The sequence below is a fragment of the Electrophorus electricus genome, chromosome 2, assembly GCF_013358815.1.
Source record: "Electrophorus electricus isolate fEleEle1 chromosome 2, fEleEle1.pri, whole genome shotgun sequence".
Taxonomy (NCBI): domain Eukaryota; kingdom Metazoa; phylum Chordata; class Actinopteri; order Gymnotiformes; family Gymnotidae; genus Electrophorus; species Electrophorus electricus.
Genome location: NC_049536.1, coordinates 639,971 through 666,538, shown reverse-complemented (window position 1 = coordinate 666,538; position 26,568 = coordinate 639,971). Strand labels below are relative to the sequence as shown.

Below are 26,568 nucleotides of genomic sequence, written 5' to 3'. Positions count from 1 at the left end.
CAATATGATTCAGTATTCTTTCTTTTTAAATGCAGACTTTTTAAATAAAGATGGATTACTATTTTAATTAACTGCAATATTTAACATCTAAGGCTTAAGACATGTTATATGCATTTGCAAGATACTTTGCACTGCAACACCGTTGGTAATTTGCAAACTGTTTTGTCACTCAATCCAACTAAGGAGACATATTCCAGTGAGAAAGGTGATGTTAATGCAGCATCGCTCCTAGACATAATTTTTGACATAAGGAATCCACTTCTATAAAGCAGTTATACATGTCTTGGCTAGAATAAGAAAAGTTGTTTTTTTTCTGTATAATTCTGTTTCATTTTCTTTCCTGTTGTAGTGAACATTATATAAATTTACTTTTTGTATTTTTAAAATCATTTTTATTTCATTCAAGGAGTACATTTTCACTGTTTGTTTAAATTATCTACAATTATCTAATTTTGAGAACAAATTTTGTTTTTCACAAAGGTTACTGCCTCAGTTTTTTTATATCCTTTTGTCAGGTGTTTATATGGTATAGTGAAGTACAATTATAAGCATTTCATAATTTTCTATTGACAAATACATCTAATTTATGCAAAGACTCAATATTTACAATGTTGACCCTTCTTTTTTAAGACTTCTGCAATTCGCCTTGGCATGCTGGAGATCAGCTTCTGCCATCTTGACTGATGGCAGCCCATTCTTGCCTAATCAGTGCTTGGAGTTGATGAGTTTCTATGTTTTTGTTTCTCCACCCTCTTTTTGAGGATTGACCACAGGTTTTCAATGGGATTAAGATCTGGGGAGTTTCCAGGCCAGGAACCCAAATTTTAATGTTTTGTTCACTGAGCCACTTGGTTATCGCTTTTGCCTTGTGACATGGTGCTCCGTCATGCTGGAAAAAACATTGTTCATCACCAAATTGCTCCTGGATCGTTGGAAGAAGTTGCTATTGGAGGCTGTTTTGATACCATTCCTTATTCATGACAGTGGTGCTGGCAAAATTTTGAGCAAGCTCACTCACTTGGATGAGAAGCAACCCCACACATGAATGTTCTCAAAATGCCTCACTGCTGGCATGACACAGGACTCATGGTAGCTCTCACCTTTTCTTCTCTGGACCATCATTTGTCCAGGTATCCCAAACAGTCTGAAGGGGGCTTCATCAGATAAGATAATTTTACCCCAGTCCTCTGCAGTCCAACCCCTGTACTTCCAGCAGAATGTCAGTCTGTCCTTGATGTTCTTCTTGGAGAGAAGTGGCTTTTTTGCTGCCCTTCTTGACACCAAGCCATCCTCCAAAAGCCTTCGCCACACTGTGCTTGCAGAAGCACTCACATCTGCCTTCTGCCATTTCTGAGCAAGTTCTGCACTGGTGGTGACCTGATCCTGTAGCTGCATCCTCTTTAGCAGACAGTCCTGGCGCTTTCTTGACTTTCTTGGGTGCCCCAAGAAGCTTTCTTCACTGCAATTAAACCTCTCTCCTTGAAGTTCTTGATGATTCAATAAATGGTTGATTTAGGTGCTATCTTACAAGCAGCAATGTCCTTGCCTGTGAAGCCCTTTTGATGCAATGCAATGATGACTGCATGTGTTTCCTTGGAGGTAACCATGGTTAACAGAAGAAAACTTCTGCAACCAGTCTGCTCTTCTAATCAGCATGACAGAGTGATATCAGCTGCCTTATCCTTGTTAACCCTTTTTCCTGAGCTAAGGAAAAGATCACTGAAATTATGTTAGCAGGCCATCTTGTGTCAGATCTGAAATGCAGTGGCTGGAATGCAGTAAAAAAAAAAGTAAATTAATTTTCATGGCAAGCAATGACATTGCAATTATTTGCAATTAATTTGACTACTCTTCACAATCGAGTTAATGCAAATTGCCACCATAGAAACTGAAGCAGCAACTTTGTGAAAACCAATTTTTGTGCTAATCTTAAAACCTTTGGCCACAACTGTAGAAAAATTTGTTGGAAAGGTAAAATTGTGGTTCAAATTGGGCTAAAAATCACATAGCTTAAGCTAGGCTTTTAAAAGAATACTTGAAAGGTAAGCCATGACAAGCTGTTTCAAAGCTGCAAATTAAACCAAGGTTTAGATTTTAAAATATTTTTCATGACAAATCACTATTAGTATGGCAATTTTGTACAAAAGGTTTTTGTCTGATAGCAATGATATACAAACATATATGTATAAAAACCCATATGAGTCCTAGTTGTGTTAGTGCCGTTGTCAGGTTCAGTGGCCACACCTGGCCAGTCACCACAATAGAGGGACTCTATATGGCTCTCACCACAATAGAGGGACACTTTAGTGTATTGACTTTCACACTGAATATTAAGTGTTTTTCTTTTATCGATCAATATGTTGTGCATATTGCAACAGATTGTATAAACAAACTCATTTGTACTCTAAACAGTTCACCAATTAGCCACTTTAGCCATCCTTACAATGGAGGAGGCTAACAAACATTACTAACATCTAACACACACAGTGCTCATAACAACTGATAGGAGACATGCTAACACCACAAGAGTACATACAAGCCAAGCAGAATGAACAGAGAGATCAAAGATAAGAGCACATACATACAAACAGAGGAGCGCAAAAACATGGTATAAGCCTGAATAATGTGCAGCCCAGAGGTCTGCTGCATATTTATAAGGCACAGCGGCTCAATCAAGGGAAAGCAGGAGTCAGTAACAAGGCGGAATCAGTAACAAGGCGGAGTCAGTAACAAGGCGGAGTAAGCAATGATCAATCAGACACAAAATCTGAACTGGACCACAGCAGCAAGGAGAGTAACACATTATTGGCTTCCATTTAAATTAATTAATATGGTATGGAGTACTAATGTTTTTGTATTCATCTATATATGAGACATTCACATCTGCTCTGTAAAAGCTTTCAAAAAAGAAAACCTGTACAGTGGATAGAGCAGAGTGGATGTATGGTTTTAACTATCAGTTGGACACTCTTAGTTTCAGCACTGCCTGAGTGCTGGCTGTGCTGGTTGTGCTGGTTGTTGAAGCCTCATGGTGGTGGAGGTTTGCTGGGTCAGGTCATGACCCTTGCATATGTCACAGTGTCCAACGCATACACTGTGTTTCCTTCAGCTTCACTGGTCACTATGTGATGTCCAAACCTGGCATACTGCAGAACCTCTTCCTGGAGAAAGTAGCTACTACAGTTCATTGCAAACACATAATGCACGACTATGTAGTTATAGTTTTCAATAGGTTATAAATTCTGTGCATGCAAAAAATGTATTGTGTTTAAGAGGACACAAAACCCTACAGTGAAAGATACACCTTTGCATTTGGAGAGATGTGTTGCAATATGCAATATAACCAGTGTTTAGCATTTAATTAATATTCAGGGTGGAAACAAATCCTTTGTTATTTTCCTAAATGTACTTGATGTCTTCCCATTTAATTAAGAGTGTTTCTGGTACCTTCTCAGTGGGCTCTCTGGAGTTATAACAGCAGGTGTGTGTTGATGATGACATTGGCTTTCCTGAAAGAGAAGTGAATTTAATCCCACACCCATATTCCAAACATTAAAATATACTGAGGAAAAGATTCTAATTCATTTTTTAATATTTACATTGATATAAACATTGGCAGACCTAAAAGAAAATGTAGGTATGCTTTCCAATTTAAAAGAAAGCATATAGATCCTTGAAGACATGCCCTAGAGTTTTATCAGTGGTAGGAATATAATAAGTACTAAGCTCGTAACTGTTGATACAAGGCAGATGCTTCTCATGCAGTGGGTGGTGAGTGTAGCTCTGTCACAGTATTACACAAAGAACCAAAGTAGAGATGACAGCTGTGTAGGTAATCCTCACCTTGCACCCTGCAACATAACACACATATGCAGATGATGTTCAACGGGACAGAGACCAAACACACACACACTAGGATCAAAAGTGTAATCCAGCAGGGCCTTGCAGAATGCAGAATAGAGTCATGGCAGAAATGAGCTGTGTTATGTCCGTGATACCCGTCATCTGAAACAGTAACATGGGGTTGTCAGGACCTGTTCTGTATGATTCAAAGGTAAATTACACACGTTTTGTTGTCAACCACAGGTCACATTCATAGGAACCCTTTACATTTCAGTCTAAATGGGGAATTTCCGAGAAGTAAGACACAGCCTGGAGTACTTATGGTTTCACTTTTAGTTCCATTGCAGTTAAATGACCATATATATATATATATATAATATATATATATATATATATATATATATATATATATATATATATATATATATATATATATATATATATATATATATATATACACAAAGCACATAAAGTGGATTTTAAAATGACATGTTTTCAATTTGCAAATATGAATCCACTGATACAGATATCTGTTCTGGACATATTTTAGTGGTGCCAAACCACTCAATGCAGAAATGATGCTGACATTTAAAAATCCCAGTAACTCAGTTGGTACTCTGCAACTAACCACACACCTACTGCCATATACAGACATTTAAAATTTAAAGGTGAGTGAGTGTAATATAAGAATAAAATATGATGTATTGGCACTAACCTGTAATGGCCAATCTGATGGTTCTCCCAAACTTCAAGAGCGATCTGTAGTCTCGGCCCCTGCAGTAATACAGCCCCAGATCATTCTCCGTCACATTAATAATCACTAGAGTGACTGAACCATTGCTGTCAGTTGTATCGAAGTGGTCCCTATCCACATTATAACTGAGGGAAAATTGTTTGTCTAGGTTTGTTCTACCAGCAGATATCAGCAACCTCAGTTCGTCCGAGCTCTGCCCATACCAAGATATTTCGTAATCAGCTGTGATGTTGCAGTGCAAGGTGGTGTTTTCACCAAGAGAAACAGACTTATGATCAGTTGAAATGTTCTGAAGGCAGCACAATATGAAAGTCCCTGACAGTGTAAAAGAACAGTGGTCAAGCAAACAAACAGCATATATATCTTACCGTTAATTCCACACACATTCAGTCTAGCTAAAAAATTAAATGATAGAATTTCTCACTACAATCAGTACAGAGGCACACAGTGTTTTACACTCCAATATTGTGGGCCTCCAAACCTGCTTTCCTGTACTACCAAAATTACAGCTGTATGCACGCATGTATGTCTCAAATCCAACATGCTATGCCTTTACAGACATCTAGAACACTGGAGACACCCTCATCACCAGGTCAGGCAGCCTATAGCAATGATTTATTCTTTATTGTCCTTTATGTGTGTTTAACCCAGTGTATGCTGTGTTTAACCCGGTGTACTCTGTGTGTTTGTCCTTCGTTAGTGTTTATCCTTCGTCAGTGTTTAACCCAGTGTACATTGTGTTTAGTATTTGTCCTTCGCCGGTGTTTAACCCAGCGTATGCTGTGCTTCAACTGCCCTACTGTGCGTGTCAAGTCATCCTTCCTCACCTCCCACGTTACAATATCAAGTTCAAATAAAGAATGGATTATTTTATATGCTAGTTCAAAAAAAGCATGTATTTCTTTTACATAATCTATTCATTCCAGTGCCTCATCATCTTACCGTTAACTGAGAGTTCGATTCTCTGGATGAAAACTCTCTCAGAGTGGAGTGCTCTCTTTGGGCGTTTCACCAGCAGGTAGCTTTCATAGACCCCTGCATCGTCATGTCTGAGTTCCTTCATCACCAAGGAACAGTTCCCCTTGAGCAACATGTCCCCAGGAACGTTCACGCGGTTCACATATCCTTCACCCTGGTACGACTCCTCACCCTTTCGCATCAAACACAGTCTCTGTAATGGTGCACCACTCAACGTGTGGTGTTGGGATGGATAAAGGTATGCTGGGAACATTTCGCGAGTCACAGGGCAGGACAGCTGAGGAACCTACTCGGGCAGACATGAAGATGTGTGATTGTGCAGCGAGAGAGCCTGGGAAGGAAGAAATACCCTCATGAGAGCCTAGATCCGCAAAGAAGGACACTGGGAATAAAATATTACATGACAATAAAGTCAATGACATCACATTTACTATTACACTTAAAACACTTGGCAAAACCTCTGAGGAGAAATTAAAAACGTGTACATCCCAGTCCAGACCTCAGGAGGACAGATGCTCTTTAGTGTCTTTTTGATGTTACTCTAATTTTGCTAATACGTAATACAAAACGGTTACAAGCTGTGGTTGATGTCAGAGGGTTAAAGGACCTAATATTTGGAAAGACTCTGGGACTCTGAGACATGTGTCTTTGTAAATGCTTTATTAATGCACCTCTCTTGTTGCTTTACATGTTGATGGATCAAATTTATCACATGACCTTTATCAATCAGTAAATAGCTGTCTAGCAATGAAATGTATTGTTGCTATCTGAGGTTTCCTAACCCACACAAATTTATATTTGTTCAAAGAAATATAACTAGCTAGTAAAATATAATGCAATTTAACACGGAACGCTTCCACATCTATAATAAGGGGCAGATGAGAAGACCGTTATTAATCGTATTAACGACTGTATTAATGTGTAAGTGTGATAGAAGAAGAACTCACCTACACACCAGATGAAGCACACATGATGTAAGGTGTTCATGATCAGCAGTGCAGGACCATGTGATTCTATGGTAAGGTTAAGAGGAAGAAAACTACCATTAATAATTACTATTGACGATTACTATTATAATATTAATAATTTGCTATTGACTATTACTATTAAAGCATTAATAATTTACTATTGAATTTGTAACTCAAACAGTTCAGCACATTATTTGAATTGCATTTACATTGTTTACATTCAATTTCATCCCCTTAGACTGTATATATATATATATATATATAAAGTCTAAGTTTGAGACAGAGCAAGACATGAGTGATCAGTGTTTTACATTATTTAGCTGACGTTTTCATCAAAAGCAACATGCAACTATGACTGAGTACAACTAGAGGGTTAAAGGGCCCAACAGTGGGACTTGAACCAGCAACCTTCTGATAACAAGTCAAGTTCCTTAACCACTGAGCTACCACTGCTCAAAACAGCATTTGGAGGAGCGCAGGCAGAATACTGAGAGAAGCTGCGCCGTTGACAAAGGATGGGCAGCTGTGATGGTGGTAGCGAGGCGAGGGTAAGGTGAACGAGTCTTTATTCTTCATTATTCAATTAGGCCAAAAAGCTGCAACGCAGCGATAAAGAAAACAAAAGTCGCGAATGCGTCGCTCTAAGGTCTGTACTGCACTGTACTTGGATATATTCTATGAGGAAATGACAAAGCACTTTTGTAAGTCGCGCTGGATAAGAACGTCCGCTAAATGCCGTAAATGTAAATGTAAAGTCCGCTAACGTGCAGCGCCGACTTCAAGAACCTGTGGGCTTAAATAAAGACAAGGAAACAGGGAACAGGTGAGTATGATCAGAAAACGGGTGACTGGGACCGGGGCAGGCGCTGTACGTGGTTCTGGCCCTCCTGCTGGATGACCCAATGTGTTGTCCTAGCAGTTTGGCGTTCTGTTACTAGGCTACTTTTCGTTACCAGAGACAATTGTCTCATCCCAGGTTTCACACTTCGGCTATACACTATCCACTTCAAGTATGAGCTGCTTGTAACCGTGAGCGGTACGGAGGCGGATGCATGTGTGAAGGGCGAGATTTATTATGGGCAAATCCAGAGTCGTAGTCGTTGGGGTAGTCCAGGGTCAGTTTACCAATACGGAGATTACGAACCAAAAAGCACAAGGTAAACAGGGGAAGCAGGCTATAACAAGATGTCTTAAATACATGAACTTAACAAGACTATAAACGAGGGACAGATGTGGAAAACCAAACTACAGAATGGAACCAAAACACACAAGACCATGGACCAGGGAAGCTGGGAGGGACCAACCATGACAGTTCACACTGCAAACTCCAATTAGATGTAATTTACTCCGAATACCCGGTTACGGAGTAAAACTAAAACTGAAAGGGACACTGTCTGCACTCAGTGCAGGCTGTTCTATAATTAACGACATGGTCAGCAGTATCACAGCAGCTGAGCAGGACTCGTCTGTGTTACATTAACATCCATACTGACGCACAGCGTCTGTGACTGGATGAGGGTATGGAGGAGCTTCCATATCGGTGAAAACGAAACTGAAATCAACGAGTAAAGCGGATTATGATCGTAGGGATAAATCATTACTTAGTCAGGGACGGCCCGTCCCTGCCGTCTCGGTCACCTTGTCCACTCCTTATCTGCGCGTTTCCCTCTCGTTAGCGCTTGTGTATGTAGCCCCGTGTCTGTATGTAGTCTATGTTGCGTTCATACAGCCTGTGCTCCATGTCTTACATCGTTGCCTGTTTCCGTTTTAGCCAGTTCGTGTTTTTCTCTCGGCTATCCTTTCCCGTTCGGTTTTCGTGTTTTACTTTCTTTTTGTAGTCGTGCATTCTTGTTGTTATTTGTTCCCACATCCCTGGATTTTCTACTCCGGACCCTTCTACCGACCCTGAATTTGGATTTGTCCTTAATACATCTCACTCGTCTCTGTTGTAGCTTCAGGTTGTATCACTGTGAGTTCTTTAAATATATAAGGTTGAATACTGTCAAACTAATATAAATGTAAATTACTTTTTATATCACAACTGTTAATTTAATATACAAGTCTTAAGGAGAACAAGGGGAATAAATAAATACAAATTTATTTACACACACTGTGTGTGTGTGTATTTCCAAATGCAATTAGGACTCTCCCTTTCTGGTGAATTAACACCGCAAATAGCGTAGTTAAAATATCCTTTGCGAGTGCTGAAGCGCTTATTAGACGATTAGACTTAACTGCGAAGAAGCACGAACGTACACAAAATCTGCCCCAGACTATGCGCTATAAAACTGTTCACATAATTTGTACTATGGCTTAATAACTACATTTACTAACCGAAGTATCTTACCTCGACCAGCGACTGCAGTTTATAACCTTGACACGCCAAATGAATAATGAACCCTTTCAAAGTTTGTAAACAAAGATATGATAGACACACGCGTATTAGAGAATCCATGGCACAAAGAAATTTTACATCTCTCGTTTAAAACCACAGATGTTGCCCGGCTTTTAAGTCCCTCTCCTTCCCTCCCATCGTGCCCTGGCACGTGATTTCAGAGAACTGAGGATCATCCCCACCGCAGTTATTTCGGGACGACTGCCACTTTATTTGGGAAGCGGGTTGTGTCTGTTTTTGGTGGTAGGGAGTGAATGTAGGCTGTGGGTTTTCTTTAGGTGTTGTACAGACAGCGGTCTTGTTCTTTATTCTGGAGAATAAGGTGTACATATGCCTTGCAACATCAATTCATCATCCTTTGGCTTTAAACTAAACAAATGTCAAAGTTACTAAACACAACTTTAGATTTAAATGTGTAAATAACAAGCTCAAACGACAGGGCAAACATTAAATAGCTACTCCTTTAATGTCATGTAATTAGGAGTAACACAGTGAGAGCACTGCAAAGGGTTGAAGAAAGACTCTGTTCAGACTACATGCATCAGTTGAGCCACCTTCCGATGAGCAGACAGTGTTTATTGCTCCCAGCCGATTAAAGCTTCCTGCCACACACTGTAAACATGAGCGAGGAGTCACAACTGCAGACATAATAGTTACTGCACCCTCTAGTGAGACTACAGATCACGAATACATAGACTTCACTAAACTTTCAGTTAATGCTTTGTTCCATTCCAGACTAACCCTAGGCTCCAATTTGCACTATCACTAAACCCTTTATATTTAGACCCTGTAGATCACCATCCAGTCAGCAGATTCACAACACAGACTGCAAGACGTGCACACAAGAGGAAATACATTTCACACCATGGTCACTTTTTTCTTTTAAAAAAAAAAAAAAAAAAAAAAAAAGCCTGGGCAGTATTAACAATTGTGGTTTTTGGTCAGGGGTCTCCTGCCCAAGACAAGATGGTCTGTTGTATTTTGGAATGGAAAGGTCAGTCACGTCACAATGACAGAACACATTAGTAGGAGAATGCTCAGCTCCTAGAGATTGCTAGAACGTTCTTTCTGCCCTTCTCTTCCTTCCCCCACATACTTGTTGCGTATCGATTTTCCTGATGGGCTTTTAGAAGTTGGGTTTGTGTTTCTTCACCTCCACCATGAGGTGATGCAGGTTGATGAGCTCAGAGCGTGCAGCCAGGCTGCGGAAGGTCGGCTGGGAAAGGATTTTATGGAAGCCATGGTAGTACTGGATGAGTTGTGTGAGCGCCCCCTGGTGGATACAGGACAAGAATTCTGAAATTAGTGAGTACATTTTTTTCCTCCCTCTCATGTTTGCGCAAAATGTCAAATCTTGAACATTCTAAAGAAGGATTAACAAAGAACTACTCTGAAGAAAGAAGTCTACAAGAGAGGCACAAAGTTACCGAAAGAAAAACAAAACGTACAGAAATGAGAGAGAAAAAAAAAGGAAAAGGAAAAGAGAATGAGACTTGGCAAGAAAGAATGAGAAAGTAATACAGGAGGGGGGTTCTGAGTCAACCTGGATGATACTGGTGCCGTTTTTGAAGTTGGTGAAGGAACGCATGACATCCTGACTCAGAGCTTCCACCGACTGCTTCCAGGTGCTGGAAAAGCCCCTCACCAGCTGGGTAATGCGCACTAACACAGGAGAGGGGTTGAACATTCTTAGAAATGCATTCTATAACTGCTCATAAACACAATCTAATGTTTGTTTACTAGTGTACTCTTGCTTCAGAGTTAGGCGTGCAATTTCAACAAATACGATGATTCAGCGTGAAATATCCTTGTCCGCTCTCTCTTACCCTCATCATTCTTCAGTTTGTCGAGCTGCCCTTTCTCCATCAGCGCCTCGCTCTCCTTCACAAACGAGATCATCCCTCCAAATGGAGGGGCCAGGATCTCCTCAATAAACTCCTGAGAATGACACACAAGGATGGTGCATTTCTTAGGTGAGTCATTCCTGTCAAAGCATGCAAAGCAGATGACATGACAGAACACACCAACCATGTAGAGGTTTACATTTATGTTTAATAATAAATGCCGTCTTAAAGCAGCTTTGTGGTCTACATTCACTGTTTAACCTTCAAGCCTCATACAGCCACATTTAGAGATTTTGAGTCCAGATAAAAGCTAAACTTATCCATGGCCTCATTTTTAGCAGGCTTGACAGCCTCAGGTCTCAGGTTCCTGGCCACCCTTCGCAAAGAGAATGTTTGACAGAACAAGACCAGACGAGCCCAACTCCCAGGTCCTCATCACAGCTCCCCGTTAGCCAAAGGACTGATTTCAGAAGTATTCCTACTTGTGTATAAATCATTCAATCATGGCAGAGGACCCAAATATCTAAAAACACATCTGTGCCACGCAACACCACCACAAGCTGAACAGTGTTTTAGATCAGTTGGAACTCATCATGAATTAATACCCAGAATTCAAACTCTCAGCTACTGTGCTTGCCGTAGTTGTAACACAGAAGATCTCAAAGGTGCTGAAAACAGGCGCATTTTAAATTCCATTCTGAAACCATCTCTACCCTCATGTGTGTCTGATTACATTATTATTGTGTTAGGTCCTTGAAACTCCATTTCCCATAAGTTTCTGGGTGCGTTTACCTGTGTTCTTGCCAGGAGGAGCTGCTGGAATCCTTCAACCTCTTTACTGTCATCAGATGCCCTTTCCTGCACCACAGAGGACACAGCATTACACACACATACACACAAAAAAAAACAAAACAAAAAAAAAAAAAAAACCCACACAAGGTGCTTGTGTCCGTGACCCACCATAAGTACACCCAGCATCATATCGTAGTTGTTGATGAGGAAGATGAGTTGATCACGTCTAGAAGGAAATTCAGCAGCCATCCTCAACACAAAGTTCTCCACCTCAATCTACACACACACACACACACACACACACCCCCCCAATGTATACATTCACCAGGAGAGCTCACTCAACCTCCATGTTTTTGGACTGTGGGAAGAAACAACTGACCCCAGAGGAAACTCCATTCAGACAGGAAGTTGAATTTAAGACCCTAGTTCTGAGAGCTAAACATGCTGACCACCAATCCAGCTAATAGAGGGGTCAATATAACAAATCCATGTACCTGTAACTGTCCCAGTAGGGCATTGGTCCTCTCGTTGGGAAACGTCTGATTTATACTGACTATGGCAGAGCAGAATTCAGCATAGCGACGTGTAATCTACAGAAGATATGAAGAGTACAGTCATTACACTTGCAGACTAATCTGATGAAATCACTGCACTTTCAGTTTGTGTAAGGAAATCCCATCTGATTTGAGAGGGTTCCTATTTTAATGATAAGATCTATTTTGGAGGGTTTAGCCTGCACGAACATGTGAGAAAGTATATGTATGTATGTGCGTGTGCGTGCATACATAGTGTGGCCTTGTGTCCAACACTCCCAGTTTTTGAGGGTCTGTGTTACGGATACTTTGGATGTTCATTTCTAGAATGAGCTCAAACCTCGGCCACAACATCTCCAAAACGGCCTCCCAATACCTAGACACACGCACAGTCAAAGGTAGAACCGACATCTAAAAAGCAGCAAGATAGCACCAGAATCAACAATAAGCAAAAAGTGATCACAAGGCAATCTGAGCCATGTACTTTTTACTCAGATACAACAGTGCTCAGATATAAAGCGGTTCCGATAACAACTTCTAGAACTTGAGAGAAAACAATTTGGATACAAATCAAACATTACAAAGCATTTGGGGGTTAAGATTCTGTTTTCTGAGAATTGAAACTACTGAGCAACAAATATGCACTTTAGGAGGTTTGCATGGTTTTGTCATAGTCAACATTTAATATGATAGCTCAGTACTTTACCTCTCAGGGTCAAATTGAGATGTGTCAGTTTCAATTATTTCCTTAGCTGTTTTAATGGGTTTCTGGAGCACAAATATTTCTTTATATAATCACTGAATATGAATAAAGAAATCTGACAAACAATTGGAGGAATTCATTAAAAAATATCCAATATGGTACGGAAGGACATTGACTTTTCTCTTAAATAGACGTGTGATGAATCACAAAAATAAACAAAATCAAATCCCAAACAGTTCACATCACGTAATCAGTCCGAAATAGTTCTGGTCTGCATGTGATTACTATGCATGTATTTATCAGGGAGTTCTCCTGACTGTCTGTGTGTGTCTTACCTGTCTAGAGCAGGGACGTTCCTCTTGGCTGTGATGGCTTTGAAGCGGAGGATAATATGAATACACAGAAACACAGCAATACTGTCGTAACAGTCTGACACATAGGTGGACATGTTTTTCTGTGGGGGTGAGAGAGAGAGTGTGTGTCTTAGTATCTGGAAAAAGCACTGCCAGCTTCACTCACAGGGTACTTGGCTTCATGAGCTTGCTGTACCTGCCACATAGGTGGAGTGTTAGCAGGTGGCTTCGAACTGGCTTAATTTTTGGTTAAATAATGCCACCTGCTGGTCAGCGTCCTTTGAGAATAAAGTGGGAAACAAACCAGGACACGCACCAGGAACATGCTGAGGGTTTTGCCCATTACGCTGTTGAACAGGTCCAGAGCCGAATTTCCCGCCACCATGAAGAAATCTGACAGGAAGAGGAACTCCCGGCATCCATTATCCAACAATGCATAGTGCTGGCTACGGAAGAGTGTCTCATATGGGTACTGGGGAGGAGAGAGAAATGGAGAGTGTTTCAGTATAAATGTTCCTACCAATAATCTGTACTGGCCAATAAAGCAAAAAATTCCACAAGATTTGCTTAGAATTTGCCCAGTGCTGCCAGTTCAGAACATCTGCAGCTGTCAGCGCTGATCGTTTCAGGTCAGACGCTTCAGGCACAGGCTACACAAACACACACTTTACTCTGGAGTGATGGAAAGAAACGAGATAATGGAAATTGTTTTTCAGCATCAAAAGCACAAAACACTGACCACTATACGCTGCTGGCACTGGAGAGTAATTTTCATAATGGTGCATGACTAATAAAAAGGTCATGTGACTAGACTTTTCAAACAACCAGGACTTCTCCACGTGTGTCCACTGGTACACGTCCCAACCCCGGCTGGTGGCAGAGGACTGGTCTAGGGCCTTGTGCACCCAGCTAGAGAGCGAGAGAGAGAAAGCGTGTGTCTCAGTCTCACCCTGCAGTCGCCCCGCTGAGCAGCGTGCGGAATGAGAATGGGGCCCTCCAGCTCTGCAGGGCTCAGCACTGCCCCCCGCTGGCCAAGGGTGAAAATGGTGTTCCTGCTCTTCAGAGACGGCTTGGAGAAGAACCCTGCTCTGTGGTCAAGGAACAACTACCACTAATAATAATAATAATAATAATATTATTATTAATACTCACACTCAACGTTACATTACTGTTACCCTGTACTGAACCCAACCACATGTACTCTGCAAAAGTCTCATGTAAAAAGAGAGAGAATCAACGCCCACATCTGTCCTCATACAGATCCCACAGTCATCAAGCTGGTCACCTAGACGGGGCAAAACAAAACCTGCCGAACAAGACTTTACCAGCTACACTAGTTTAAAAAAAATACATATTTCTGGCTCTGGTGCACAGCTTTCAGCACACTTATATGGTGCCCAAGACTTTTGTTCAGTAATGACATCACTGCTTGTACAGCCCACTGCAATCTGTAAAATAGATTGCCCTTATATGCTTGAAGTTTTACCTCAAATTACATGCGTTTTATCTTTTCAGCTGAAACCATCTTATGCAATCTGTGATGAGTTCAGTGCATCCCTTAGCCCGACTTGTGATTGGAAGGTTGCTGGTTCAAGTTGCCACACACACACACACACACACACACACACACAAAAAAATTTATTATTATTACCCCCCCCCCAGTAAACGGTGACCATGAGAACATCTACTCCGGAGGTGCACAGTGTAACGAGGTCTGTACGATCACATGTGAAGCAGTCTTCCCCGAGAGCTCAAGTGTGGTGGTAAAGGATATCTTTCTTGGCCGTGTCTTCCACACCCATCAGGTCATCTTTGTCAGCTACATCTTCATACTGTGAACAGGACCAAGAGACCAATTGGTGCACAGATTAAAGTCCAAGACAGACCCTAAATAAGTAGAAAGGCACAGATTAAAGCATCTCACAGACAGACCCCCTGACAACACAAGACAGATCAAAACTGGCCTTGACCTGTGCGTGTACCCGATTTATACTGGCACACAACAGATACAACAACAAGGTCCTAAGGGATGCTGGGGTCCTCTCACTCACCTGCACTTTGAGGAGTCGTCCGCTGTAAGATTTAAAGTAGCTGTAGTAGATCTTACTCATTGTGTCCACGTACTCATCCCTGATCTCCTTGGCGACCGTCCTTTCATTGGCCAACAGGAACTGGTAGAAGAACCTATATAGAACAGGAGTGGAAATCAGCCATCTCGTACTAATACATCACAATGACCTTCCCATAATGGGACTCACACTGTTCTAAAATTGAGCAAATTTTTGAATAGGTTTCTAATATAAATTTAATTTCACATTTTCTGTTGGCATCTGCCATCAACATGAAGGTCTAGGAAAAGGTCTGAGGAAAGGGCTAAATGATACTACAGGGTTTTTAATGTGCACGTGTAATCAGAACCTGGAGTGGAAGTGACTAGACCAGACAAAGTAAAGTGGGAGTGGAGGTCAACATGGTACAATGAGAGGATGTGTGTGTGTGTGTGTTTTGGATACCTGTATTTGAGTAGTGTGTTCTGGGGGATTTGGTAGTTGGTCATGGGCTTCCTGAATGAGTAGATCTTCTGCAGTATAAACTCACGGATCTTACTCACAGCCTGTGAAACAGACATACAGCAAAACACTCACTAACTTAAATTTATTTTTAAAATTATTAAAAAAAAAAAAAAAAAAAAAAAAAAAGAAGAAGAAGAAGAAGAAGAAGAAGAAGGTGTTTTCCATAAATGTAAATGCATGTTTGTCAAGAATTATAAATAATAGTAGAGGGGGTACACCATAATTAAGTTACCTGTATAGTAATTTAACCAAATTACTTTTCAATCCTACAATGAATTAATGAATCCATCAATCAGTCAATCCCAGTAGACGCCCATGTATGTATGCATGCATGCGTGCATGTATGTGCATCTTAGGCCAAGAGTGTCAGTCCTGCAGGCCTGCTGTGCTCAGTCACCTTGATTTTGAGGCGGTCGACGATGTCCTGTATGTCTGCACAGGCGAGCGTCTCCCTGAAGCTCAGCTCCTTAGCAAAGTTGATCTTATTGTTTAGCTCATGCAACTGTTCCAGAAAGTCCTGCTCAGTTACGGTACTGTCGAGAATCACGCTATAGACAGACACATCGACATGAGCTTCTACCATGACGTCATCATACCTTATACCATGACTGTCATACTGTGCACATGCTAAAAATACTTTTTAATAAGTTGCTACTGAATGACATCATACAACCATAGAGAGTAAAACTTCACTTCTCCCCCACATTTCATCTTTCTGCTTTTCTCTCACTCACTCAAACACAATCTTATGAGGTCATGGTGGTAGGTATGGCCAGCGCATGCACACACGCTTACGAAATCATGATGCTGGGCACAACCAGCTCATCCACCAGCTGGCTGAGCTGACTGCGCACAGCCTGTCGGTTCTTCAGACGCAGACTCATGCTGACCGACTGCTGCTGTAGAGTCTGAATCTCACTGCTAATGGAGGAGAGATCGCTTTGGAAACCACTCAGCATGCCCTCGATACGCTTTGAGAGAGAGAGAGAGAGAGAGCCTTAGAATCAATCTGACAGACCCGTCACAGTTGCATGACTGACACAGCCCTGATCTGCTCAGCCTTCTCTGCTCCAACACACTGGATTCAAGATTCAGCCTGTGAGCCAAATGTCAAACTTTTCATAACCAGATGTGTCAGAGCAGGAGAAACACTAAAGAGCAGACGTAAAGCAAACAAGATATACAGATCATGGTTAGGTCCCTGGGCCTCATCACCATTAAGGACGCTGGAGTTTGATGTACATTAGAACAGTCAAAATTGTCAGTGTCGATCCTTTTTTGCTGAAAATGTTGAGTAAAAATTGGATGCAAAGTAATGTTTAAAAAAAAAGAAATACATTATACAGCATTATAACTGATCAGAATATTACTGAAATATTTTACACAAAAGATAAAATCAATATTTTGTTCCATCACGGTTTTTACATCAAGTTTGTCAGTCTGGCCTGTCAGTTAACAAGACCAGACACACTGCCCTCTCCTGGCACAACCCGGAAGTTCCGTTCACATTATAGTAAACGTAAATCTAATAAATATTATGGAATGACCAGATGGGCTTCCAGCTGAGGGAGATAGTGAATACTTACTAATACACACAAAATACATGTTTCCTATTGCTGCCATACAGTTCACAAGTCAGAAGTATGAAATGTAAAGTTCAGTTGAGTTGTGGTTTGAGAGTCTCTTATTTTGAAGTGCATTAACTCACCTCCAGTATGGAGTCACAGGCTGTTATCTGGTTATGCAGTGATGCGATATTCTGACTCTCCTTGATATCTGTACAGTTTGTGGTCAAGGAGTTTGGCAGTGAAGGAATTTTTACAGTTTTTCACCAGATAATATTAGCATAATATATAATCGGGGTGTACAAACCACCACTGTTGTGCAGTTCCGCTCCGACCCCAATCCACAACTTCTGGATTAGGTTCACCGAGTATTAATTATTCTCCAGTTTAGATGTTAATACAGTCATTGCAATGTTAATGCAGTTATTACTATCATTAGAGTTACTACAGGGGTAATTGGTAATCACTGCTTTAGAGCTCCTTCAAAAATCTAAAATATGTAAACTTTAAGAACACCTGCCATCTCCTGCAGAAACAGTCACCGAGTTCAACCTGGTGCTCACCAAAAGGTCACAACTGGACGGAAGGCTGTTTAAGTAAGTCGATTCAAGGGATACAGTCTTTGATTGAGGTCTGTTCAATATGTTGCAGTTCAGTTTCCACTTGTTTGGAGTACTGCCGCAGGTCAACACCCTAGGCAAGGAAATACAGACCTTCAGTAAACCAGCCCAAGGACTCGATGATTAAAATAACATTTTTACCAAAGGGTCACAATCTCACCGTTTTCAGAGCCTCCTTAACCAGCTCATCTTCTAGGTTGGCTTGAATATGGACTAATGAGAGACAGGCAGAGTACAACCAACAATCTTATTATTTTTTTTAATATATATATATATATATATATATATATATATATATATACACACACACACACACACACACACACACACACACACACACACCCAGCTAGCTAACAAAGTGCATACAAGGCACAGCAAGGTATACAAAACTTACTGTCCACCTCATCCAAAATGAACTCGTCAGTAGTTAGATCCAGATCGCCCAGAATCAGCGCAGGCCCGACCTCAGCATCACTCTTCTGTGGATGAATCAGGTCAAAGGGTCAAAGGCACGAGCGTCAGAGTCAGTATCGGTTCACGAGTTATAAACGCTAAATGAGCACATAAAATACTTCATGGCTTTGGAGGGCTGACGGTGTGTAGTAAATGTGTAAAGACAGACGTCAGTCTGTTCCCATCGATTTAGCTAAGCTAAGATAACTAACTAGCTAGCTATCTATCTGCTAACCATGTCAGTACACAGAACTGTGTAGCTAGCCAACCGCTATATATCCCAATGTTTAGTCAGGTTACCATACGTCACAAGACATACATTTTTGTTTTTAGATTTATATGATTTTAAGTAATTGCTTATACCTCGTCCTGTAAATAGGCCACAGCTGTGTTTATATCAGGCGCCGCCATTGCGAAGAAACCGAGACGTTTGTCTATTTTAAAACATGCGACACATAGTTATGTACACATTTCAAAATAAACATACTTCAGAAATTACAAAAACTGCGCAACTATTCCATCTGAATTTGCCCATATTTGCCGTATTTAAAAGGCCCACCATCTACAGCTTTGTAAGGACTGTCAGCACAACTTTTATAGTGCGACGGAACCACTTCCTGTGAACGCGCGCTGAAAGTATCGCGAGAACCCCTCCACTTCCTCTTTTCGCTGAACTGCTCCCAAGATGGTGAGTGTGAAATTGATCCGTAGAAGTGTTTAGAAAAATCCTTTAACATCGCCTTTGGTAAGCGTCGTATATTAATTGGGAATGCATAATTGTTGGATAAATATTTTATGTGCACACGATTTGCAAGTATTATGACCAAATAAACGATCAACGAGACTATTGTAAATGAGCCGCGACTCGAGTGTTCTGTATTCACGTTTAATTTGTATTTCACCAAAAAGCAGCATGTTAAGAAATCAAAATGTTTCTGGGTTTGCTTTTTGCCACTTAAACGCTTTAGTCTCATGGCTAGCTTCTTTATCAGGAAAAGCTGACTAGCTAAAGAGCCTTGTCTCATCTGTGCGTCTCGTGTGTTGATGGCCGCTAAAGTTATTCACCAATTTAACTTAAGTTGCAAGATGAGCGCCACAGTACCCAGGGCAGCGGCTGCTGTCTGGACGTAGCCTCTAAAGAGCTTGAAATGCACAGAAATCTTTCGTTTGAAATATACAGAGCTGCCGTTTTTGGTGTCCTTCAGTCCACCAAACCAGGTTACTATATGGTGTACATTGTTTGATCTTGCTCTGGTGTGTAGGTAGACGAGTTCACAAACTTAAGAGGCATATGCTTTGTTTCTGTGCAGTCTCTTGTCATTCCGGAGAAGTTCCAGCACATCCTTCGTGTTCTCAACACGAACATTGACGGTAGGAGGAAGATAGCGTTTGCCATCACTGCCATCAAGGTGAGCTGTAGTTGCACTCAAAGTTCATTCACCACCAGCTCAATATGTGTGTTGAGTCCATTGAAGTGAGAAAAACGCACACCTGGCTGGTGCTGACCGTGTGTGTTTTGCAGGGTGTTGGCCGGCGATATGCACATGTCGTCCTGAGAAAGGCAGACATCGACCTGAACAAGAGGGCTGGGGAACTCACCGAGGATGAGGTAAAACCTCATTTAAGCCTCATGCAGCGAGGCTGAGCTGCATTGTACACTGGTATAACTATTGTTGGGGTCCTGTGGAGGATGTAAGCTGGTTTAGGCAGTAATGGTGGCCTGAGAGGGTAGGAGGGAATTTGCTTACTAGCCATCAACACCAAGGATGATTGTCCAGGTGTTGCACATGAGAGCACGGATTAATTGAGCCAATGCATGTCTTAGACTTACCCTGAAACTGACACCATTTTTTGGTGCTTGTTGGCATGTGCTTGACCTGATTGTTGTCCTGCGTTGTCATTTTGATCCAGTCTTAATGCAGTATCTCATGGTTACTCTTCTGAAGTACTTTCATATTTGTAGCATGACAAAATCTTGATCAATATTGCAAGTCAGCCATATAACTTAAGTTTTCCCTGTATATTACTTTTTAAACTTTTGTTTCGGTAATCAGGAATTTTTGATTTGGTCCATTTTTAATACCAAATATCAGTATTAAGACTCTCCTGAGAGAAAGAGAGCACAGTGTGTTTAACGGTTGGGTGCTCTGCTCTCCAGGTTGAGAGGGTAGTGACCATTATGCAGAACCCTCGTCAGTACAAGATCCCTGACTGGTTCTTGAACAGGCAGAAGGACATTAAGGATGGCAAGTACAGCCAGGTAAGATGATCATTTACAGCATTTAGCTGATGCTTTGATCCAGAGCGACTTACAACTATAACTGAACACATGAGCAATTGAGGGTTAAGGGCCTTGCTCAGGGGTACAGTGATGGGGCTTGAACTGGCAACCTTCTGATTACTAGTCAAATACCTTAACCACTGAGTTGCCAACTACTCCTGCTGTTTGCAGTGCTTCTAAAGTCAGGTTCATCCCGAACAGTTCTGCTGGTGTCCGTGGGGCTTCCAGAGAATTTGGCCAGTTTCAATTTGATCCAGCCTCACACTCTTCGGTAGTTCATTCGGCTATGGTCTTATTCCATCCCTGTTTTTATACCAAGTTTGAATATTCACTGTTAAGGATTTACTAAAAGAGGTTAGGTAATGGGCCCTGGACGTAGAGCAACAAACTTGCACCAGTATTCAATAATCTACAAAATTCCTGCACAGTTCCCCTGAGTCTAATGAGGAATCACTGTTGAACCTGATACCTTGTGAAGGGCCCAGCAGAGGAGAGGTTTAGTGATGTGGTGGACTGTGACGTGCTACTGGGTTTTCAGTGTTGCACTGGTATTGGAATGTGACAATGTTTTTTATAAAATCAGCAGTTACAGTTGTAAATTCTACACTTGTGCTACAGCCAAAAATAGTGCTTTGTTTTTGCATGACAGTTAATGTACATGAGTACACTGATGAATGTACTTAAAATGTCATTGTCTGGCCTGCTACTGGTTGTGTGATTTTGCATGAGCTGTATTGTCAACTGTTGGTTTGGGTCCTATCGTGTGTGTGTATGTGTGTTAGGTCCTGGCCAACGGTCTGGATAACAAACTGAGAGAAGACCTGGAGAGGCTGAAGAAGATCAGGGCTCACCGTGGTCTCAGGCACTTCTGGGGGTGAGAATCCTGACTGTTGCTGAAGACACTGTCTTGTTTGATCCAGTGCAGCACTTGCTGCTTATCTGAAGAGTACTGGCTGGGTCTTTTGGACTGGGGACAACCCTAAACTGTCCCGCAAGGATTCTGAGTTGGTGACACCAGCCAAAAGACTTGTCTGCCTTGCCCTTGGCTGTCAAGTTCGGCCTCACCAAATGATCTTCAGGACTGGGTTTTTAAAGCAAAGCTAACTTATCAAGTGTGACAAGACACTTCCAGCCCTCCATAATGTACAGTGGTGGAGTTGGAGTGTTGGTGTAGCAGGGGTGTAGGCAGGCATGACACACGTATAGTAGAAGGCATGTTGCAAAATTGAAGGACACTAAGTCTAGTTTGAGAGGATAGAACATGGATACATCTTGCACGAGTGTCTGTGACGTGTCCTGTAAGTGTAGGGTTTAAATGCTGGTAGTTCTTTGGGTTTATTCTGCTCTAGGGTGTGGATCAGAGTTTAAGTGGTTAATAATCTGATCCTGGTTGGGATGACCTGATGGAGAAGAAAATGTGCTGGTGTGGAGAGGCTCTGTGTGACTGGTGTTTGACTCATCAGCCATCTCCCTATATGTGTACTGACTGTCTGTCTCTGTCTTCCAGTCTGCGTGTGCGTGGTCAGCATACTAAGACAACCGGCCGTCGTGGTCGCACTGTGGGTGTGTCCAAGAAGAAGTAATTGCTCCCTTCAATAAAGTGACATTGTTCATAACCACCTGGTGCTCAGTTTCTTTCTTCTTTGCATGTGGAATATCATTTTTCCCTGTTGTAGATGTTTAACCCAAAGTATGCCTACGTACACATCCTTCAGCTCTAAACCAACTCGGTGTTCTGATTTTCTTGGTGAATACTGCTGTGAATTAATCATGTCAATGGAAACGGGCAGGCCTTTAATACCCAATGTAGCTACAGAATGATGTTAGGCTTTAAATACCTTTCTGCTGGCACATATGTGAATCCAAACACCAAAGCAATGTTAGTCATTAGGCAGAAGGTACAAAAATTTGTATAAGAACAGGACAAAAAGTGGCATTAAAAAGGAAGACATGAACTGGTGTGCTGAAGCAGGAGGATGGTATTACCAGCCACTCAAATCAGTTCCCCTCTGGTCCAAACAGGCAGGGAGAAGGATTGAACGAGGGGGTGAGACCAGGGAGGAGACTGGTCACCTCCCCACACGACTCCTCTCAGCCTCAGTCCATCCCTGTCAGGCTCCTAAGGAGGCGCAGTGGAGGTCTTGCTGAAGTAGTTACATGGGGACGTGAGTCTGAACCTCCTATAACCAGAAGACGAGGGCCAATGGATTTTCTCCCCTTTTGGGCTTCCGGTTGTATTTGTGCTTGTCATGTTCTCATGTCTTTTTGTAACATTTACATAATCAGATTTTCCTAAAACTCAACTGCAAAAAAAACCACGACATTTACATCCGGTCTTCAGGTGAAGGTCAGATCCACCTTTGTGTGGTGGAGGACTGTGGGTTGCGTCATTGCTGGGTGGGTCCAGTGAGGGGGGTTTGGTGCACCTGTTGGGTGAGTAGAGTGGGGGCACTGAGGGGTGTGTCACAGCTGGGTGGGGACAGTGGGCAGGGCTTTGTGCACTTGTGGAGAGGGTTGCTGCTGCTCTTTGGTAGGAGCATAGAAGAGCTCCAGGGGTTTGCTCACCTTCCAATACTTCTCATTCACCAACTCCAGTGTGAGGGAGCCGTTTAGTGTCTGGGAGTGTGAGGAAAACAATAACAGTGGGGCGTAAAAACACATGGCCAGGCACAGGAGGTTTTGCATTTAAGTTTTCCCTTGAAAAACAAAGGCAAGTACGATAACGTTAACATAACACGTGGTTTTGTTATTGTAATGGAACAGCAAAAGCTCGCAAGTGGGCCAAGTTCTGATGTGCGGATGCGTGTGGACTCACGGAGAACTGGCCTGCGGCCGTGGTGATGTAGATGGTGTACTGTTTCTCACTGATGTACTTCAAACTGCTGCTGCTGCCTGGTTCTCCCCTCTCAGCCCCTGTAGGTACGTCAACATCGGGGGGCCCGTCAGTGTGAGCGCCGCCCTGCTCCTCCAGGGCAATGCGCAGTGCCAGGTATTTGGACAGGTGGTCCACTGTGGCATTCGCTGTGGTCTTCACGTACCTGTGGACCAGACAGGACCCAGGTGTGCTCACCAAGAGCTGGAAAGTGTCATGTCTTATTCATCTCCTACTAGCAGTCAGGGTCAAGTTTATAATACACACATTTTCCTTTGTTCATTTATGTCTGTGGTGAGTAAAAGCTGGTGTAGTTCAAGTTCTACTCCCTTTTGAAAATATAAGATATATTCACTAAAAAAAAAATTTTAAATGGTATAAACATTACACAATGTAATTTGTTCATATAAAGTGCTTTACGAATGTGTTTACGTTGTCCTAAGGCACACTGAGCCACCTCATGGGATTTCTGTTGTTGACATTATCAAATGCAATAATATTGTTTGGCTACCAAAGTCTTAGAGGGCTCAGCTATTATGTGGAGTGCTTATAAGAGCCGTAAAGCTGTAATCTAGCAAACCAAGCTTCAGACCACAAACCTGAAAATTAAATATACTGTCAAACAATCATAAAGCAAGTCCTGCCACATTCAGACTCCCTCCAGCCCCTGACCTGGTCTGACTGTACTGCTGCGGGTTGACCAGCAGGGGGTGTGGGCGAAACACCAGCTCTATCTCAGAAGGTGGGCTTTGCCATGGAGGTCTCCGGCTGTCTCCGTCAGCCTCGGGTCCTGATTCGTCAGACACCCGTGGCCTCTTGCCTCGGCTGGGCCCGGCTTCAGGGGTGTGGCCGGTGGGTGCGGATGTAAGGTGGGAGGGGGCGGAGTCATGGGAGACATGAGAACGTGTGTCACCGTTGTCCTCTCCGCCGCTGAATGTGGTGTTGTCACTTTCCTGCTGAGGTTTCCTCACACGCTGCGGCCTGATGAACACACCAGAGGAGAAGGCCTGAACCTCCCACTGAACATGCCAGAGGAGAAGACGTGAGATGATGTCTACTCAAGCAATTTGTTAGCCACATGATTTTAGCCAGACGGCCACCATCACAACATCTCTGGTGAGTCCACTGATGTGTCAGGTAGGAGAGGGGCCATACCACCCACCCACCCACCCACCCACCCACACACAGGTAGAGAGGGCTGTACTTGTGCAGAGCCTGCATGCGGAGACCCTCCTCAATGCTAGAGCTGAGTGCAGCTTTGTTGTGCAGACGACTCAGCTGCTCCAGCACACGGTCCTGGTGCGCCTCATACTCGTCCCGGCTCGGATAGATCTTAGAGATGAGCGCGTCAAAGTTGGGGTCACGGCGTAAAGAGCGTTTGGACACCAACTTCTTCCTACAGGTGGGGCACTCCTTATTCCTGGAGAGGAGAGGGAAGAAAAATAACAGCCATAACACTGTTAACACATTGCTCAGGATCAGCAGCATCCAAAACTACTAAACTATTATGTCAAAATAGTATTAAGATTTTATTATTATTCAGATTTTTCCAGTGCATCTTGCCCATATTTGTCATTATGACAGTAGGTACTCCCTGGGACTCAAACCCATGACACTCTCACAGAGAGAGAGAGAGAGAGAGAGAGAGCGCGCTCACCCCGATCGGAGGGCAGTGACGATGCACTCAGAGCAGAAGCGATGCAGACACTCCTTGGTAGTCATTGTGTTCTTCAACATGTCCAAACAGATGGGACACATCAACTCACTGTGGAGGCTTCTGGGAGACACTGCGATCTCGGTGCCATCCATGATCGCCTCCTACAGGAGCCGAGGAATACACCAGAGGCACAACTTAAGACAAAAGTTAAACTAATACAGACAGTATGACAGTACAGAGGTACCCACGACCCAGGCCCATACTAGCACGTTGAAAACTGCTCTGAGCTACAGGAGTAAATGTCCAGTTCAGTAAATACAGGGGCTACGCATGTACACAATATAACTGACCTTAGTTCAAGCATGCACAAGGATTTACCGAGGGGTCTGCACCAAGCTATCACTACCTATGGTCATGACCTTCTGTGCCGTGCGGTGGTGCATACCTGCGGCGTCCTGTGCAGCTCGTAGAGGCTGAGCTCCCATGGTTTACTGCACACCTGCAGGCCGAGCGGCTTCGCCATGTCCTGCACACAGGCCCACAGCAGACTGCTCTGGTCTGTTGTGACCACCCTAAAGATCATTTTATGGTTATGTGCAGGTGCCCCACTCATGCGCAGGCTCGTGTACCTCGTGTGAAGCTTTCATGGGCGTTTAATGAGCAGGTCACGTTGTGTAAACACAATCATCGTTAATAAAACGCGACCTGGTTTCATTAAGGAGCACTCTGGTTTCTTTAGCTAACGTAGAAACATCTGTGGCTTTGAAGAGAAATGACACGCCAAACATAAACAAAAACCTTACAGGTGCTCCTTTTCTTTTGCTGGCTGTTCTGTTTATCTTGAAGGTAATTTTTACTCCAGAATCCCAACAGTTACTCAGCTAGTTAGCTGCCAAAGTTGTCAGGTAAGTTGGGTTTCTAACTCCAGATTCTCTCACCTTAAACACGACAGACAACTGGTGAAGATGCGCGAATCATTCCTCTACACCGCTGGCACATGTCACACGTGTTTTTATCCCTGTGCAGTCCGCAACATCAGAGCTGTTCCCAAATAGTGATAAAACTGAAAACGAGATTACAGTTGAATGTAAATTGCATCTGTACCGGATGTTGCCTCCTTCAGACTTCCTTCAGAGCTCCGAGGCGTCCAGGACACGCGCGACCTCTAGTGGCCAAATAAATGTACTGCAAACACATTCGCAGAGGCGAACACCACCACTGCAGCCTCATGAAATTTAACATGATTATCATTTATTCTTCATTTAAAATCTTAGAGTGGAGTGGGAATATATAAAGACGCCCCCTGTGATAGGGTAAAGTGTTCTAATCGAAAACAACTGGACAGAGAAAGGTTTTAATCATGAGAAAAGCATAATCAAGGTCT

The 26,568-nt window shown here is 42.6% G+C and overlaps 3 protein-coding genes and 1 long non-coding RNA gene across 10 annotated transcripts; 1 reads left to right on the top strand and 3 right to left on the bottom strand.

Annotated features, from left to right (window-relative positions):
• Positions 1 to 1,604: 1,604 nt before the first annotated feature.
• Positions 1,605 to 9,074, bottom strand: LOC113583850. 4 transcript variants are annotated; one of them, XR_004775740.1, is made up of 7 exons: positions 8,891 to 9,074; positions 6,523 to 6,588; positions 5,540 to 5,906; positions 4,559 to 4,617; positions 3,735 to 4,005; positions 3,448 to 3,509; positions 1,605 to 3,161 (listed from the first exon to the last, which is right to left on the bottom strand). It is a non-coding gene; the product is annotated as an uncharacterized LOC113583850 (long non-coding RNA). The 4 variants fall into 4 exon arrangements; XR_004775741.1 differs by having other exon boundaries at positions 3,844 to 4,005; XR_003411344.2 differs by having other exon boundaries at positions 1,605 to 3,509.
• A 405-nt stretch (positions 9,075 to 9,479) lies between these two features.
• On the bottom strand, positions 9,480 to 18,950 carry vps52 (VPS52 subunit of GARP complex). Of its 2 annotated transcripts, none has more exons than XM_027020406.2 (20): positions 18,862 to 18,950; positions 18,316 to 18,400; positions 18,082 to 18,134; positions 17,919 to 17,994; positions 17,445 to 17,512; positions 16,532 to 16,707; positions 16,134 to 16,284; positions 15,677 to 15,777; positions 15,215 to 15,347; positions 14,938 to 14,995; positions 14,113 to 14,246; positions 13,480 to 13,635; positions 13,146 to 13,264; positions 12,360 to 12,483; positions 12,069 to 12,164; positions 11,743 to 11,850; positions 11,575 to 11,640; positions 10,765 to 10,876; positions 10,482 to 10,600; positions 9,480 to 10,211 (listed from the first exon to the last, which is right to left on the bottom strand). In XM_027020406.2, exons 1-20 carry the CDS (start codon positions 18,934 to 18,936, stop codon positions 10,065 to 10,067), a joined length of 2,157 nt encoding a protein of 718 aa, XP_026876207.2. In that variant the 5' UTR covers positions 18,937 to 18,950; the 3' UTR covers positions 9,480 to 10,064. The 2 variants fall into 2 exon arrangements, with proteins under 2 accessions (XP_026876207.2, XP_026876208.1); XM_027020407.2 differs by lacking the exon at positions 18,862 to 18,950 and adding an exon at positions 18,738 to 18,808.
• An 87-nt stretch (positions 18,951 to 19,037) lies between these two features.
• On the top strand, positions 19,038 to 22,274 carry rps18 (ribosomal protein S18). Its single transcript, XM_027020431.2, has 6 exons — positions 19,038 to 19,062; positions 19,685 to 19,783; positions 19,897 to 19,983; positions 20,533 to 20,634; positions 21,438 to 21,529; positions 22,163 to 22,274. The coding sequence occupies exons 1-6, from the start codon at positions 19,060 to 19,062 to the stop codon at positions 22,236 to 22,238; spliced, it is 459 nt and encodes a 152-aa protein (XP_026876232.1). The 5' UTR covers positions 19,038 to 19,059; the 3' UTR covers positions 22,239 to 22,274.
• Positions 22,275 to 22,428: 154 nt separating this feature from the next.
• LOC113583837 (E3 ubiquitin-protein ligase RING2-A-like) lies at positions 22,429 to 26,294 on the bottom strand. 3 transcript variants are annotated; one of them, XM_027020413.2, is made up of 7 exons: positions 26,123 to 26,294; positions 25,630 to 25,756; positions 25,185 to 25,345; positions 24,732 to 24,947; positions 24,200 to 24,508; positions 23,471 to 23,693; positions 22,429 to 23,271 (listed from the first exon to the last, which is right to left on the bottom strand). In XM_027020413.2, the coding sequence occupies exons 2-7, from the start codon at positions 25,705 to 25,707 to the stop codon at positions 23,119 to 23,121; spliced, it is 1,140 nt and encodes a 379-aa protein (XP_026876214.1). In that variant the 5' UTR covers positions 25,708 to 25,756; positions 26,123 to 26,294; the 3' UTR covers positions 22,429 to 23,118. The 3 variants fall into 3 exon arrangements, with proteins under 3 accessions (XP_026876214.1, XP_026876216.1, XP_026876217.1); XM_027020415.2 differs by having other exon boundaries at positions 25,630 to 25,710; XM_027020416.2 differs by lacking the exon at positions 25,630 to 25,756.
• Positions 26,295 to 26,568: the final 274 nt, after the last annotated feature.

What these genes read in the sequence shown, in the direction of transcription:
- rps18 (XM_027020431.2), top strand. An exon ending in TTGCCATCACTGCCATCAAG is followed by an intron (nt 19,784 to 19,896) that starts GTGAGCTGTAGT and finishes TGTGTTTTGCAG; the next exon opens with GGTGTTGGCCGGCGATATGC. An exon ending in GGGAACTCACCGAGGATGAG is followed by an intron (nt 19,984 to 20,532) that starts GTAAAACCTCAT and finishes TCTGCTCTCCAG; the next exon opens with GTTGAGAGGGTAGTGACCAT.
- vps52 (XM_027020406.2), bottom strand. Translation starts at nt 18,936, where the DNA reads ATGGTGGGCCTTTTAAATACGGCAAATATGGGCAAATTCAGATGGAAT. An exon ending in TCCTCCTGGCAAGAACACAG is followed by an intron (nt 10,877 to 11,574) that starts GTAAACGCACCC and finishes TGTCATTCTCAG; the next exon opens with GAGTTTATTGAGGAGATCCT. An exon ending in CAAACTGAAGAATGATGAGG is followed by an intron (nt 10,601 to 10,764) that starts GTAAGAGAGAGC and finishes CTCCTGTGTTAG; the next exon opens with TGCGCATTACCCAGCTGGTG.
- LOC113583837 (XM_027020413.2), bottom strand. Translation starts at nt 25,707, where the DNA reads ATGGCGAAGCCGCTCGGCCTGCAGGTGTGCAGTAAACCATGGGAGCTC. An exon ending in GTCACTGCCCTCCGATCGGG is followed by an intron (nt 24,948 to 25,184) that starts GTGAGCGCGCTC and finishes TCTCCTCTCCAG; the next exon opens with GAATAAGGAGTGCCCCACCT. An exon ending in CGCATGCAGGCTCTGCACAA is followed by an intron (nt 24,509 to 24,731) that starts GTACAGCCCTCT and finishes TGTGTTCATCAG; the next exon opens with GCCGCAGCGTGTGAGGAAAC.